The 15,122-nt window shown below is 47.7% G+C and overlaps 1 protein-coding gene across 4 annotated transcripts in view; it reads right to left on the bottom strand.

The window, feature by feature from the left end:
• Ankrd27 (ankyrin repeat domain 27) overlaps positions 1 to 15,122 on the bottom strand; it is a 48,978-nt gene continuing 33,856 nt past the window's right edge. For 3 of the 4 annotated variants that reach the window (XM_076932294.1, XM_034500890.2, XM_076932304.1), the window contains 11 exons: positions 15,050 to 15,109; positions 14,804 to 14,923; positions 13,401 to 13,445; positions 10,093 to 10,215; positions 7,914 to 8,111; positions 6,958 to 7,077; positions 4,154 to 4,315; positions 2,883 to 2,994; positions 2,643 to 2,721; positions 2,391 to 2,460; positions 852 to 1,219 (listed from right to left, as the gene is read on the bottom strand). In XM_076932294.1, the coding sequence (XP_076788409.1) occupies positions 989 to 1,219; positions 2,391 to 2,460; positions 2,643 to 2,721; positions 2,883 to 2,994; positions 4,154 to 4,315; positions 6,958 to 7,077; positions 7,914 to 8,111; positions 10,093 to 10,215; positions 13,401 to 13,445; positions 14,804 to 14,923; positions 15,050 to 15,109 (1,320 nt within the window). In that variant the 3' untranslated portion in view covers positions 852 to 988. Of the gene's footprint in view, positions 1,220 to 2,390; positions 2,461 to 2,642; positions 2,722 to 2,882; positions 2,995 to 4,153; positions 4,316 to 6,957; positions 7,078 to 7,913; positions 8,112 to 10,092; positions 10,216 to 13,400; positions 13,446 to 14,803; positions 14,924 to 15,049; positions 15,110 to 15,122 lie in introns of all 4 variants that reach the window. The other variant, XM_034500883.1, reaches the window with a different exon arrangement.

Genomic DNA, 15,122 nt, shown 5'->3' with positions numbered 1-15,122 from the left:
TCAAGAGTCAAAGTTTACTGTTTTCCATCATTTGGCACATATCCAAGGCACATTAGAAAATTAGAAATCATAAATTACTTTGTAGAAAAATAATCAGCCCCTCCTTTCTATACATTCACAAGTATTTCCAATAATGTCCACAGAACCGTTTCCCCTTCACAAAGTCCTTTGAAAATGGACTCAGGATGAACCCATGTCTGCAACTTTAGGATCAGGAACATAAAAAAATAATAGAATCTATAGAAAGTTATAAAAAGGAATCAATGGCAACAAATTCTAACTTAAACTCTGACCTGGTTTGTGCTCTAAGTTTTGAATTTGAATCAAAAGACTTAAGATGTGCCAAAGCTGTTCTCCAGTAACCATCCGTCAGGTGTGCTCTGTTGGGGAGGCTCTTAACGGAAAGGAGAGTGGGAAATCGATACAGGTAACGCGCAGTGACCCAGGGGTCTATGTTGTTGGGAAAGTGACGGCCAACTTTTCCCGTACATACGGTGTAGAACAAGGCAGAATGGTAGGTCCTTTTCACTGGGACGGACATCAAAACAGCATTTGGGCATCTTCCAGTTCAAGTGTTTCCAGGTTCTGTTTCTTCATCCCAATGGGATACTTCTCTGCCTGGCATCCACAGCTCCATAAGGCTGACGTTGCTTCTCTGACTTCTGGATATGGGGATCCTTCTAGCATAAGGTTTGCCCATGTATCCACCTTACAGGCATTTAGCACCTTCCAGCCAAAGGAGGTCAGAACTGATGGTGAAGCCTCTGCCTGTGACCAGGAAACCCAAATGCTGAGATGGAGGGGCTCGTTCATTCCCTCCCATTCCTTTTCAAGTATGTTAGTTAGCTTTGAAGAGGAGAGGGTGGTAAATCTGAGGGGCTGTCTCTCAAGCTGGTTATTGAAAGTACGCTTAGTTCGATACTGTGTTCATGCTCACCATTTTACTGTAGACTTGTGTTTCCGTAGCAGATTTACCAGTCCCTTACTGCTAAGACTGAGAAACACTAGCCTCGTGGGTGGTCAGGTGGCCAGTCACCTCTGGGACCTGGAGTATGGCTGCATCATTGACTGTGTGTCGGCGGACCATCGGCCGGTGTCCTGGAACAGCCTGTCTTGGCACAGGCCTCTCTGGGAGTCCTCTGTTTCCTTCCTCAGAGGTCTGATGCCTGCTCTGGTCTGACAAGTCACTCTGCTTCCCTGTGACTCTTTGCTTCTCTGGCTGAAGAAAAGATAAAACTTAGTTCATGGCTGTACTGTGCTTTAAACCACCAGGATGGCAGCGCCCGCTCCTCCCACAAGGTGTCAGACAAAGCACTCGGAATGCCACACGCACAGTGACCATTGGAATGTGGTGACGGTGCTTGTAGTGTTCTGTGTGACACACAGAAAGTGCTCTGTGAGTTTCTAATCTCTGATCATATGCGCTGTTGCTGCTCCGGCAAGGAAAGCCCCACAGTAAGGGCATCTGACTGTCACACAGCAAGGAAACAGGCCACCTGACAGACGTCAAAGCTGATACATGTCCTGTCCAGGAGCAGGACATAAGCAAGGCTATGGAAAATTAAATAGGAAATCAGAGTTTATCATGCAAGCTGGGCATGGCAGTTCACACATAACCCCAGCCCTTGGGAAACTGAGGCAGGAAGATTACCACGAGTTTGAGGCTAGTCTGTCACAAAAAGGGTGGGGTGCTAAATCTGTCACACTAATTATTGCATAATTCTCTAAAACGGCCGTTTGTAATTTTATGCATTTGGCCCAGCAAACCTGTTGGCGTGTCTGCTATCCACTCTTCCTCTCCAGCAGCTGGGAAAGGCATGTGTTTCTGAGAAGCTTCACTTTGCAGCAGAATAAACTGTATATTGGGCCTTTTCTAATTGATTCAACAGGAAGCTGGGTACATAAAGACCTCTGGGTGTGTGGGGGTGGGTATATAACATTATATCATCTACACCGTCCTTATTTCAAATATTAAGAAGCAGTAAACTCTGGCCTAGTCTGCTTTCTGTAAATACCGAACTGCAGCTTCCCATGTACATGACTTCCCACATCTCCCTGACTTTCTCAGCTCAGACCTGTAATTTTATACTTTTTTGGGACAGGGTCTTAGTATGTAGCCCTGGCTGGCCTTGAATTCACAGAGATCCATCCACTCCTGCCTCCCGAGGGCTAGGATCACAGGCATATGCCACCATGCCTGTCCAGAGCTGTAATTGTGTATTGCCTCCTAAGTCCACACTCTTGTCGGCTCCTCTGCAGAGCTTACGCCTTAACTGTTGCTAATTCTTTCAACGAGGGAGATAATAAAAAGACAGTGACTGCTGAGAAATGTCCTGTGTCGATTTTTTTTTTCAAGCTAGGTCATAAGCCCCTACTGTGTAATCACTCACCTGGAGGGAACCTCCGGTAAGATCTGGCACACTTCTATCCCTTCCCATAGTCTCCCTTGACGTCTTCTCCCTGAGATGCAACACAAAGCAAGTATTAATCCAAAACAAAAAAAAAATCTGGGTAATGATATAAAGCCCGGTGGCCACAAGATGGCAGCATTGCATGAGTTAAAGTCACACATATCCCAGGATCCCCAGGAAGCCAACCTCAGGGTTAAAACCACCAAAAGTCAACTTGAACTAGATACTCACTGGAACCGGCCCCCTGGGTTAATGAGGCAAAACTGTCTCCTAAAAGGTTCTTCTGGCAGGTTGTACATTTTGGGGTTCCCTGTGAATAAAACAGCAAAACATCTGAAAACTTCATAAGTCAAGGTGACTTTGCACATGCGCGTGCACACCCACCCACACCCACACCCACTCACACACTGAAAGCACCACCTACCCATGAATTCCCAAACGGATGCAGGTTGATAATTCACAAGCACTTACATTTTCTCCTGATCTCAACAGTCACGTAACCCTCGTGGTCTGTCTCCTCCACGCTGTTTCCAGATGCAACACAACTTGGCACTACCTGCAGCAACTCCATTATTTTTGAATCCTACGATGTAAAAGGGAGAGCGTCACTAAGTTGTTTAAATGCCTTCTCTGCAGATTATCATTCGGGGCTCCCATCTAAATAGCCATACTGCTGTGACTGAAGCCCCTCCCTAAATATCTCCATAACAACAAGACAACAATAAAAACATGTCAGGGCCCCACGACTTTGCGACTGTCTCAGCACATGAGGCTGCCACATAGCTTGAGTTTAGGAGTTCAAGCCTGGGCAACAGGGAAACTGTTTCGAAAAAGAATTTGCTCTTCGTTTAGAAGTTCTGACCTGCACTAGGATCCCCAGTCTGTATATTCAACTACTACACACACTGCAGCAAGCACACAGTAGGGCTGTTACTAGATAGCTACCGCGAAGCTGTTCAGGAGCTACCTGCAATCCGCAGGAGAACACACTCGGCACCATCCATCTTTGAGAAAGTACCAAATGAAACGTTAAGCATGATCTGTTAAGTGTCATCAACCCTCACAGACACCTCAACCCAGTCAAGGGACACCTAAAATTCACCATCACCTTGTCACCCAACATACTTTCTTAAAAAGTATGGGGATTCTAGGTAGGTGCTCTACCACTGAGCCATGCCTTTGGCCTTAAAATTAAATAGGCATATAATTACGTTGGAGTTATAGTGACTGTAACATCTCTATTGGGTTATTTGAAGTTTAAAGCCAAGATTCACCACAAAGACAGGGGTAGAGGAAAGCAACTTTCTTTCTCCATGACTGACTTGCTGCACCAGAGACAGTAGTAAGCTGGGGGGTCTGAATTCTCTCAGAATCTGTGGGATTTAAATCCACAACTAAAACTCTCCATTATGCTACAGGGCTGACAAGCCCAGAATGTCTAACCTGCCACTTCTCAGATGTGACAGCATCTGTGAGCACCACGCCAAGGCACCTAATAGCAGCAATGCATAGGTGTTCGTTCCTTAGGCCTTTGACGCTACCCCAGAAGAATGAGCACTGGCACACTGAGCATGCCCAGCCAGGTGACAATGGCAAGGGACTAGGCCAGCCTGTGGACGTCTGGCATGCTCACTTAGCTCCGCATGGAGCACCGTGACCTGGCTGTTGTGATCTCCCATTTGGTTTGAACACAAGGCATCCAGAGTGTGCGGCAGGGAGCATGGAGCTGCCTCAGTCCTCACCGGCTCAGCACAGTCCACCGCCGTGTACTGCCTCTTGTTCAGGATGTCAACAGACGCTCCGTGAAACAGGAGCAGCTCCACCACCAAGGCATGCCTTCCCATCACCGCCTCGTGCAGGGCCGTGTTGCCTTTGTTGTTGCAAGCATTGATGGAGGCCCCATGCTAGGAGAGAGATGGGACAGTACGATCTGTGTGACTGTTCGCTATGAAATGACTCTTTAAAAATTCACTTAATGGCAGAGGTATATGCGTCACACCACACATAGAGGACAGAAAACGATATTATGGGAGTTGATCCCTCCTTCCGGCTGTTTTTGAGGCAGGGTCTCTCTTACTTTTGCTGCTCTACTGAATGTGAGAACATCTTCAAATTCTCCTGTCCCCACCTCCCATCCTGAGGTTGGTGTACTGGGGCTATAGGCATGAACCACAGGGCATCCACATTTTAAAGGGGGTTTATTTTTATTTTATGTGTATGAATGTCTTGCCAGTATGCACGTATGTACATTGTGTGTATGCCCTATGGTTTTGGAGGCCAGAAAAGGGGGTTTATTTTTATTTTATGTGTATGAATGTCTTGCCAGTATGCACGTATGTACATTGTGTGTATGCCCTATGGTTTTGGAGGCCAGAAAAGGGTACCAGATACCGTGGAGCCACTATGTGGGTACTGGGAGCTGAACTTAGTCCTCTGAAAGAATGGCCAATAAGCCCAGTATGGTGGTACACACTTTTAATCCCAGCACTTGGGAGGCAGAGGCAGGTGATGAACAGCCAGAGCTACACAGAGAAACCCTGTCTTGAAAAACAAGACAAGAAGGAAGGAAGGAAGGAAGGAAGGAAGGAAGGAAGGAAGGAAGGAAGGAAGGAAGGCAGGCAGGGAGGGAGGGAAGAAGGAAAGAATAGAAAAACAAAAAAGAAAAGAGAAGAAAAGAAAAAATAAGAAAAGCCAGAGCTAGTGGTCTCACTAGCTCCAGGGCCTGGGCTTCAGGCATGGAATTTAGAATTTAGGTAGTTAGGGTACATGGTAAGACTCTGTCTGTGTTACTATGTAGACCAGGCTGGCCTTAAACTTCCTATGTAGGCCAGCTTGGCCTCAAATTCAACTTCCTGGGTATGTGGTTCAGTATAAAATTCTTAGAACTTCTTTTTAAAATCAAGTTAGATTTTTTTTTCCCGTCTTTTCCTCCAATTTTTAGTTATGTGTATGTGTGTTTCTTCTTTGTGCATGACCACTTAACAAACAATTACCAATAACAACCAACGGCCCACCTTGCCTCTCAGGGCCCTAGCATTTATATACCCTCTGAAAAGCCCTCGGAATCCTAAATGTCACACGATCGCAGATACTATCCACAGATGGCAAAATCACGCACCTGCTAGAGCTCGAGGCAAATCATAGTCAGCTGCTGTGGACAGTCTGAAGCAGCCCCGTATCCCATACCAGGGATTAAAACAGAAACATATTCTTATAATATTTCTGCTTTTTAAAGAACCCAAAATTCTAAAATTCTCACTACATTTCCGCCTTTCTCTTTTAAGCCATTAATTATGCTGGGTAGCGGGAAATCATGAACAGAGACGTTTTCACATCAGTGGACAAGGCTTCCAGGAGACCTCTCCTGCTCAGTTCTAGTCTTTATCAACTTTGATGGGATCCACGGCTTTTCATTTCTTGTGGAGATATAAACAAACCCACATCCCCAACGCAAAACTTTCCCAGGCTTCCACTCTGATGTTAGCACATCTGTATAGCATACAGGATGATTTAATTCTACAGTTTTTCTATAACCTGGACTCTCTTATGCTGAGTGTTAAGGTTTTTCTGTCTGCTTATTGTTTCCTGGCTGACAGGAGGTGATTGGCTTATACTTTTTGCTGCAGGGCTTCAAGCCAGCCCCCAAGGCTGTTTCCCAACAGTAAGAAATATCCTTGGATATCTCTCTTGGACCTATACTCATTGGTCCATTGGCAGCCCTTGCCACATTGCCTGCATATTCTAGGTGTAGGAGCCTAGGCCTTCATTTTGGTTTATATTCATAAAAATCACTGTTCACAATTTTGTTGCTAATGAGCCAAATTTCCCACCATTAAAGCACCAAGTATTTTGAAAGCTGAGACCTTCAGCGGCTCGGTCACCGTCTCTTCACAAATGACCATAATTGCCACAATTAAAGCATAGGGATGGGCTGGAGAGGTGGCTCAGAGGTTAAGAGTACTGTCTGCTCTTCCAGAGGTCCTGAGTTCAATTCCCAGCAACCACATGGTGGCTTATAACCATCTATAATGAGATCTGGTGCCCTCTTCTGGCCTGCAGGCATACACGCAGGCAGAAGGCTGTTTACATAATAAATAAATAAACCTTAAAAAAAAAAAAAAAGCAGAGGGAATTTTGGGATCTGAGCCCTCTAGCTATAGCTTGTCCTATGCTATCAGCACAGTAGAACCAACATTGGTTGTACCCCCATATCCACTTGTCCATGGGCACTGCCCACGCCTTTAATGTAATAATAACTTCTTTACATTCTGTATTGGAATTTCCAACCACCAAGGATGCTATAAACACCAAAATTCCAAAACTCTCACTGCTTGGCTCTATGGTTAAGAGTGTGCACTTGATTAGACAGCCTGTTAACTCAGTTCCAGGGGACCTGATGCCCTCTTCTGGCCTCTGTAGGTACTGCATGTACATGGTATACATACATGCAGGCAAAACACACACAAAAATAAATCTTTAAAAACTATAAAAACAAAAATTGTTTAAAAGAAAAAAAAAGGCCTGGTGTGGCAGGGAGGGCTCTTACCTGCAGCAACAGTGCCACGACTTCATGATGGCCAGCAGAACAGGCATAAATGAGGGGCGTGTTCCCACTGAGGTCCTTTTTATTAGGTTTTGCATTGGAATCTAAGAGACATTTTGCCACCTAGTCAAGAGAAGAAAAACTTCAGTCTTAATTATAACTTAGGAGAAGAAATCTTTCCTCTCAGGTAAAATGGACCCTCTGGAGCAAGGGGATGAGTAACAGGGAGCATTCTCCTCTGTGCCCACAATGCACCAGGCACTAGGGTTTCCATCTTTATGGCTACCTAAGGAGAGTTGTAGCCATTACTCCCAATGCATGGTGGGAAGCAGTCTGCTGGACATCTAAGAGAGATGTAGACTGGAGAAGTGGTCCTGTCTTTAAAACCCCACAGTGGAACTTCTGAAGGCGCGCGCGCGCGCACACACACACACACACACACACACACACACACACACACCTTCCCAAAGAAAACATACTTTAGGAAGTTAGTTGGTGCAAAGCCAGATATGAGGTCACATACCTCCAATCCCCTCATTCAAGAGGCTGAGGCAGGAGGATCGAAAGTTTGAGACCAGGCTGAGTTACATACTAAGACCTTGTCTCAAAACAAAAGTTAGTAATTGCAAAATGCTGTCTTGAACGGTTATATAAGGCCTTGATTCTACTTTGTAAAATACTAAGCTAGTACTTTAAAGGTAATATAGAGGCCAGCACCTTGACAGAGGAGACACATTGTTGCTGGGCTCAGAAGCACAGTGACAGCTTTACAGCACCCAGCTGGGATGGCAGTGGGGAGGGCCCTGGTACCAGCCCCAGGTCAGGGGTTCCATTGTGGGAAGGAAAGGAACGCCCTGTCCTCTGGGCCTCCGCTAGCACTGCCCCGGTGCACCGTCACTAAGTGAGGGTCTTGCCAAAATCAAGCAGCTATTTTGTTGCCCGGGAGAAGGGGCCCATACCTGAAAGTGGCCCTGCTGGCAGGCCAGGTGGAGCGGGACGGCTTGGCTTGTGTTTCTGGCACCCGAGTAGGCACCATGCTTCAGTAGGAGGGGGACGAGGTCTGTCCGACCGTGCAAGGCAGCCATATGCAGGGGTGAGAACCCATCCTGGTTGGTCACATTCACACTAAGCCCACTGGCAGGAATCTTTGCCAGTTTCTAGAAAAGGCAGAGGGTGTAAATAAATGGCATTAGTACTTAAGAGGCTAGGCCAGGGGTGGTGATGGGAAGCATCTCCTGCTCCCCCACAGCTCCTAGGCAAAGGATCACAGAAGGACCTGGACTCAACATGGCCCATGAGTGGCTTCATACTTCTTCAGAAGGAGATGAGATTCTGTATTTCAATAGAGTAAGCCCTCCACAAGAATTCCTTATCATGCCAGGAAGGAGCTACGAAGACACAAAACCTAGCAGGGGTAACCCACGAAATGTAATGGAGGAAACCAAGCCTGTTTTGTAAATAAGCTTGGGGTGAGGGTGCAGCACACAGGCACACTGGACAGCAACCCTGACTCCAAACATATAAACCGGAAGGCATCCCAGCTAAGCATTTGGTGGGACAGAAAGTTGCTCACTGTAGTGCTTGATAACGTGGCCAGTTGCCAAGGAAACCCACATCAGCATCAGGAGTGACAGAGCCCAAAGCTCGGGAGACAGATCCTGGGTCTCCAGGGAAGAGGGGTAGGGTGGGCGTTCATGAGCAGTGGAGTACTGACGCACAGTCACGGTCTCTCTTCATGACAGTGTTTAGTAGGAGACTATGCACAAAAACTGGCAGGGTGAGGTAGCACATAGCTGTAATCTAGCACCTGGGTAAAGCAGGAGATTCAGGACTCCAAGCTTATCCTTAACTACAAAGCGGGTTTGAAGCCAGCCTAAGATCAAACAACTGGGTCGTCTATGTGTTTGCCAAACCTCCCGAAGCAACCAGTACATCATTTATCTCCCACTTCACCTTCTTTCTTAATCCCGCCTTCTTATCCCTGGCGGTTTTAAAGTCACGCTGAGAGGCAAACAATACTGTGTCACGGAGCATCTTGTTGAAGACAAACAGTAGAGACCATGTGAGTTAAAGGTTGGGTCTTACTGTATGTAAATCACACCTCCGGAATAAAAATAATAAAATGAATAAAAAGAGGGCTGGAGAGATGGCTCAGCAGTTAAGAGCACCAGCTGCTCTTCCAGAGGACCCAAGTTCAATTCCCAGCACCCACATGGCAGTTCACAACCATCCTTAAATCCAGTTGCAGGGCATCTGATGCCCTCTTCTGGGCTCCATGGGCACTGCACACATGAAGTGTACCCATGCAGGCAAAACACCCACACTCGGCCAGGTGGCCGCAGCATGCAGGGCGCTGTGGGCACTAATCTGTTTTATGGAGAAGTAGGAATGCTGGTAGCTTGGGTCATTGATCCCTGGCCTTCTTAACTTTAATTATTAAGTTGACACAGATTAGAGTCGCCTAGGAGGAGAGCATCTTGGAGGAATTGCTTAGATCAGCTTGGCCTGTGTGCATTTCAGTGGGAGATATTAACTGATGCCAACCCACTGTGAGTGGCATCATCCCTATGCAAGTGGTTCTGGGCTGGTTAAGTAAGAGCCTGGCAGTACATCAGGAAACAAGCCAGTAAGCAGTGTTCCTCCACAGTTCCTGCCTCCAGGTTCTTGCCTTGAATTCTTGCCATTCTTCTCAATGATAGAAAGGTAAGCCAAATAAATCCTCCCCCCCCCCCCAAAAGACCCCACACTCATAAAACCAAAATAAAGCCTGGCATGGTGATGCATGCTTTTAATCCTAGCACTTATGAGGTCCAGAGGCAGGTATATCTTTGTGAGTTCGAGACCAGCCACCCTGATCTACACCTGATCTACATAATTGACTTCTAGTCAGGGCTATGTAGTGAGACTCTGTCTCATAAACAAATGAATGAGTGAATGAATAAATAAATAAATAACTGGTGGGTTGAAAATGACCAAAGAAGAAATGATGCCCTCAGCCCTCACCCATCGCCTGACTACTTGGTCCCTCTGGGATGCCTGTGTCAATCACAAATTACATAAAGCAAAGGGCTCCTTAGGCAGAAGAAAAGAAGGTGCCTCCTACCCCATCCTGCCCCACAGACACAGGCAGAGCCAAACCTTCTGAGCTGGAGCACACTTGGGGCACTGGCATAAGGGGTGACAGAATTCAAGATCCACCGTGCTGATGGTGTCGTCCACGTCATCTAGGTCATCCTCTGTCCACTCCAGAAGGTATCGCACCTGGTGGTGGCCAATGAGGAGAAACGGGAAGTTGATTATTCTGATACCCTTATCAGTAGCATGGAACTTGCACACACACGAACACACACTCACGCATGCACACGCTTCCCTGGACCACTCCAGTCACTCATGACCAGCATTTGTTCCTCAATAATAAATCTACACTCACCTGTGCTCAAAATATTCTAACCTCTGTGTAGCACAGAAGGGTTAACCTGTCGCTTTCTGGCATACGAGTCTTTGCCCCATCTTAGGAGGGGCAGACTGAAGCTGCCTGGAGGGCAGGCTTTTAGACCCTGAGTACTCATTCCTATGCCACCTAACCAACCAGGTCAGGCCCAGATCCTTCCTTGCCACCCAACAGAAACCTTGCAATGAGTCCTCAGTGCTGTGTTTCAGAGCACACAAGAATCCCTACCTCCACACCACCACGGTCTTGCCAGTGCAACACACCAGCACTCAGGGCCAAAGCAAAGAAAGAAACCTCCAGGCAGGATATGTTTGGGTTCCAGCATTCACTAGTTACTAGGACCTGAAACTTGAGAAGACAGCATGTGTGGTGGCCCAAACCTACAATTCCATCCCTCCAGAGGACTGCAAGTTCAAGGCCAGCCTGAACTGCATACTAAGACCCTGTCTCCCCCAAAAGAAAACTATCAATAAGATTTGTAGGCTTCAAAGCAAGTCTTTAGGGGTCAGCATATGCCTGTAAGGAGGACAGGGCTTGTGGGGGAACCCCATCAATGCCAAGCCTCCTATCCCCCATGGCCCTTCCAGATCCTATGTTGGGGTGGCAATTACAAAATCAGCCAGTTCAGATCTCAGGTCAGGGTAGGGACCAGATTGACAAGTGGCCTTGAAAAGGGCCTTGTGACAACACAAGGTCAATGTGGATGGTGACTCGGAACCCTGCATAGGTTGTCACTGTCCACCCCTTCCACAAGTGGCCTGAACCCCATCCCAGCGGGAAGCAGAGCAGATGGGTCATGACCTGGGCTAGTTACTAATTGCCACACAGACTATGTATCAGGCTCCTCTAGTGGCTTTAAATACCTAAAGGCCACTAGAATGCTGGGTTTTCCAGAGATGGTCTCATGAGAGGACCAGCCCTACAGCAGCTAGGTGCAGACTCCTGTGTCCTCCAGAGAGCCATGTGTCATTAAGTGATATCAGTCTCTGAGAAAGGCTTATATATGGCAACTGGTGTACATTTCTTTTGTCCCAGAGGCTGTAAGATGAGACCCAGATATTCCTGTTTACTACCTCTGCAAAGGTTTGAATATGAAATCTCCCATGCAGGCTCCAACTGGGTTGGATGTCTACACCCCAGCTAATGGCGCTGCTTCAGGAAGTGCCAGAAACCACTGGAGCAAGTGATCTAGGGGTGGGCCCTTGCACGCGAATTATATAATCTCCAACACTTTGCTCCCTCTTGTTCTGCCTTTTAAATAAACTGTTATTGTATGTATGTTTGCGTGTGCATGCATGCATGACTGGAGCCTGGGGGGGGAGGGGTCATACACATGCCACAGCATAGGCGTGGAGGTCAGAGCAGAAGACAACTCTGTGATGGGTTCCAGGAACTGAAACAGATCATCAGGCTTGTGCAGCAAGCCCCTCTACTCACTCAGCCATCTCACAGGCCCTTTCTAGGCTTTTTTTTTTTTTTTTTTTTTTTTTTTTTTTGGCTGTCACAAGGCGAAGAAATTTGTCTGCCACCCAGGAGTCTCAACCACAGTGGTATTCTGCCCAAATGCATGAAACGCAACAACTCTGGTCAGTCCTCTGAAACCATAGGCTGAAACAGTTCTGTTCTCTCCAGCTGTCCTGTCACTGTGACAACACAAGAAACAAACAGGGCCCACTGGGTCATCAGTAAAAAGCACTCTTTTTTGAAAGATTTATTCACTATTTTATGTGTGTTTGTGTGTGTGTGCCTCATGAATACATACGTGTCACAGGCATGCCTGATGCCCACAGAGGTCAGACGATGTTAGAGACCCCTGGAGCTGTAGTAGGTCACAGCTGTAAGTCCCCTACTGTGGGTGCTGGGAACAAAACCCAGGTCCTCTTCGAGAGCAGTGAATGCACTTAACCACAGACCCATCCCTCCAACCACAAAAAAAAGCATACTTTCTAGTATTTTCTTGTTTTTCGAGACAGTGTTAGCCCTGGCTATCTTGAAACTCACTCTGTAGACCAAGCTGGCTTCAAACTCAGAGATCCATCCTCCTGCCTCGGCCTCCCAAGTGCTGGGATTCAAAGGTGTGAGCCACTACCACCACCAGCCTTCAGAAAGCACTCTTGTGAGCTGTAACACGCCCTCGGAAGATGACTTACTCAGAACTCCAGGTTTGCTAAGTAAGGACGTGCTGCTTCCAGGAAGCCGATAGAAACCGCCCATGGGTACCCGCCCCCCACCCCCAGGAAGCCTGCCTCTGCTGGCTGCTGTTGGTGAGTCCCATCCCTGCTTACGACATCCAAGCCTGCTGGCCCAGGAAGGAGCCCGATGTCCAGATACTGCTGCTGAGCTTCATGCAATCCTGGCTATGTTTGGCTCCCCTGCTCCTCTTTCCTGAACCTTGGTCTAGATTCTTGCATCACTTTGACTCCCAGAATGGCAATGTCTAGAAGGAAATCAGGGAGGGGCAGGGCCATGCCTGCTATGCACCTCCTCCCTGGGAAAGCCTAGCACCACCATGATAAAGAACATGCAGAAGCCACCACCTTCGAAGGGGAGTTTACAGAGAGGCCACATAGCTAGAGACTCAAACTGAGGCAGGAGACATGAGTGCAGCCACTTCAAACTAAGAGCTTTGAAAATGCACTTTCTTGGGATTTTAATCTCAAAATGTCCCACACAGGCTCCTGTTTTGATGTTCATTCACTGGGCTGCTATTCATATCATATCCTGAAGGCTGTGGAGCCTTTGGGAGTCTGGACCTGGCTATGGAAAGTCCTGCACTAGAGACAGGTCTTTGGAGGTCACATCCACCCCTGGCTGCCTCTGGTTCCCTTTTGCTTCCTGGTTCACCCCATGTGAAGAGCAGCTGCTTCATGACCCCACCACCAAGCTGTCTCTGCAATTGAACTCGGAAACTGTGAACAAACCCCTCTCTCTCTCTTCAGTTCCGAGCGTCAGGCATTCGGTCAGTGATGAGAAAAATGGTCTCCAAAAAACTCACCATTTCTAAATCGCCATCAGCAACTGCCCTTAGAAGCTTTTCTACCTTAATGGAAGGAAAGAGCGAGTCAGGGAAACGGCTTTAACAATTAAAGAACAACAGAAACAACACAGTGTCCTGGAGCACTGGCTCACTCAGTGCCTTTCAAATGTATCCTCCAAACTATTCATCTAGAACATTCTGAAAGCTGCATGGAACCATCTCCCACTTAACACAGACTGGAGCCGCTGGGTACGTGGGAGGTAAAGTGACAGTGACCTTAACACAATGCGGCTTTCTTCCTTTTGCTCGGTGGCAGTGGGAGCGGAACCTTGGGCTTTAAGCATCTTCTTACTTTGTATTTCAAGACTGAGTCTCACTGAGTTATTCAGGCTAAGCCTTGAACTCACACTACAGCCCAGGCAAACCAAGCCAAGGTGGTCTTCCTGCCTCACCCTCCTGAGGAGTCAAGACAAGCGGTGTCTGTCTCCAGAGCCAGGTCAGGATCACTTCCGAAGAAGCCAGCCCTCTGATCCTCATACTCAGCTCTCACAGTTTGACAGGAGAGTAGACGCCCCTTCCCAAGAACAAGTGCAGGCCTCTGAGGGACTGGGTGCCCTGTCGGGCCACACAGTGGCTTTCCTTTCTGTGACTCTGCATGGAGCTCACTGGGTGCCCCCACCAGAACGCTTTGGTGGTGGAGGGGTGTGGTTGCTGGATGACCTCAAAGGTGGTAATGACTGATGACCATGAGGTAATGATCTCCACGTCTGCTGAAGGAGAACAGGGATTGACTGTGCTGATACTGTGCAAACATTACATAAAGAAAAGCCGGGCGTGGCAGCTCATGCCTTTAATTCTAGCACTTAGGAGGCAGAGCCAGGCAGATCTCTGTGAGTTCAAGCCCGGCCTGGTCGACATAGCTAGTTTCAGGACAGCCAGGGCTACACAGAGAAACCCTGTCATGAAAAACAACAAAGACTGACCATAAATCAGGTTTTACAAAATGTGACACCTGTACATGTCAGACCGTAAGAAAAGATGTACACCAGGATATTAGCAGAGGTGCTCATGGGTGGGGACAGAGGGTGGACTTCGAGAGTCTGACACTAGTACTCTCAGCTTTATACATGTATATTTTTCTTAAAATATAGTGTCTTTGCTTCTTGTCTTGTCCCAGATCTGTGTCTCTGTCTCTTTCTATGTCTCTGTGCTCCCCACCCCTCCCCCCCATACTCGCATATTCTAACTACTGCTATGGAGAAAAGACCCAGAAGAGCCAGAAAAGATGGAGACCACATGACACACAGTTGGGCGCACCTTGGAGTAAGCAAACTGGCTTCAGGCTGGCAGGCAGCTGTGGGCAGCCCACAGTGATGTAATGGGCCCAACCACACCAGGGTCTACCCATCCCACAGGCTCACCTCCCTGTAGTCCTTTTTGACCTCTTCTTGCCGGAAGCTCACCAATATGGAAGAAAAGCTGGAGGTAGAAGAGCCCTGGCTGATGGAATCCACAGAGCGTGTAGGAGACTGTGCAGGGACCTGGAGGGCAAGGAGGCACAGGCAACAAAAGGGACATGGGTACTATCACAGACATGTCAGGCTCAGCGGAGAGTGCCAAGCTCCAGGGACACCAGTGGGCTCTACCCTATAGACGTATAGACTTACCTCAGAAGGCCGTGGCCTCCTGTCAGAGGATAGAGGATGAGCTTCCAGGATAGACAGAATCTAGGGGACAATG

The sequence above is a fragment of the Arvicanthis niloticus genome, chromosome 1 (genome assembly GCF_011762505.2).
Source record: "Arvicanthis niloticus isolate mArvNil1 chromosome 1, mArvNil1.pat.X, whole genome shotgun sequence".
Lineage (NCBI taxonomy): Eukaryota > Metazoa > Chordata > Mammalia > Rodentia > Muridae > Arvicanthis > Arvicanthis niloticus.
The sequence above is the reverse complement of the archived record's forward strand: the minus strand, read 5'-3'. Positions and strand labels throughout refer to the sequence as shown.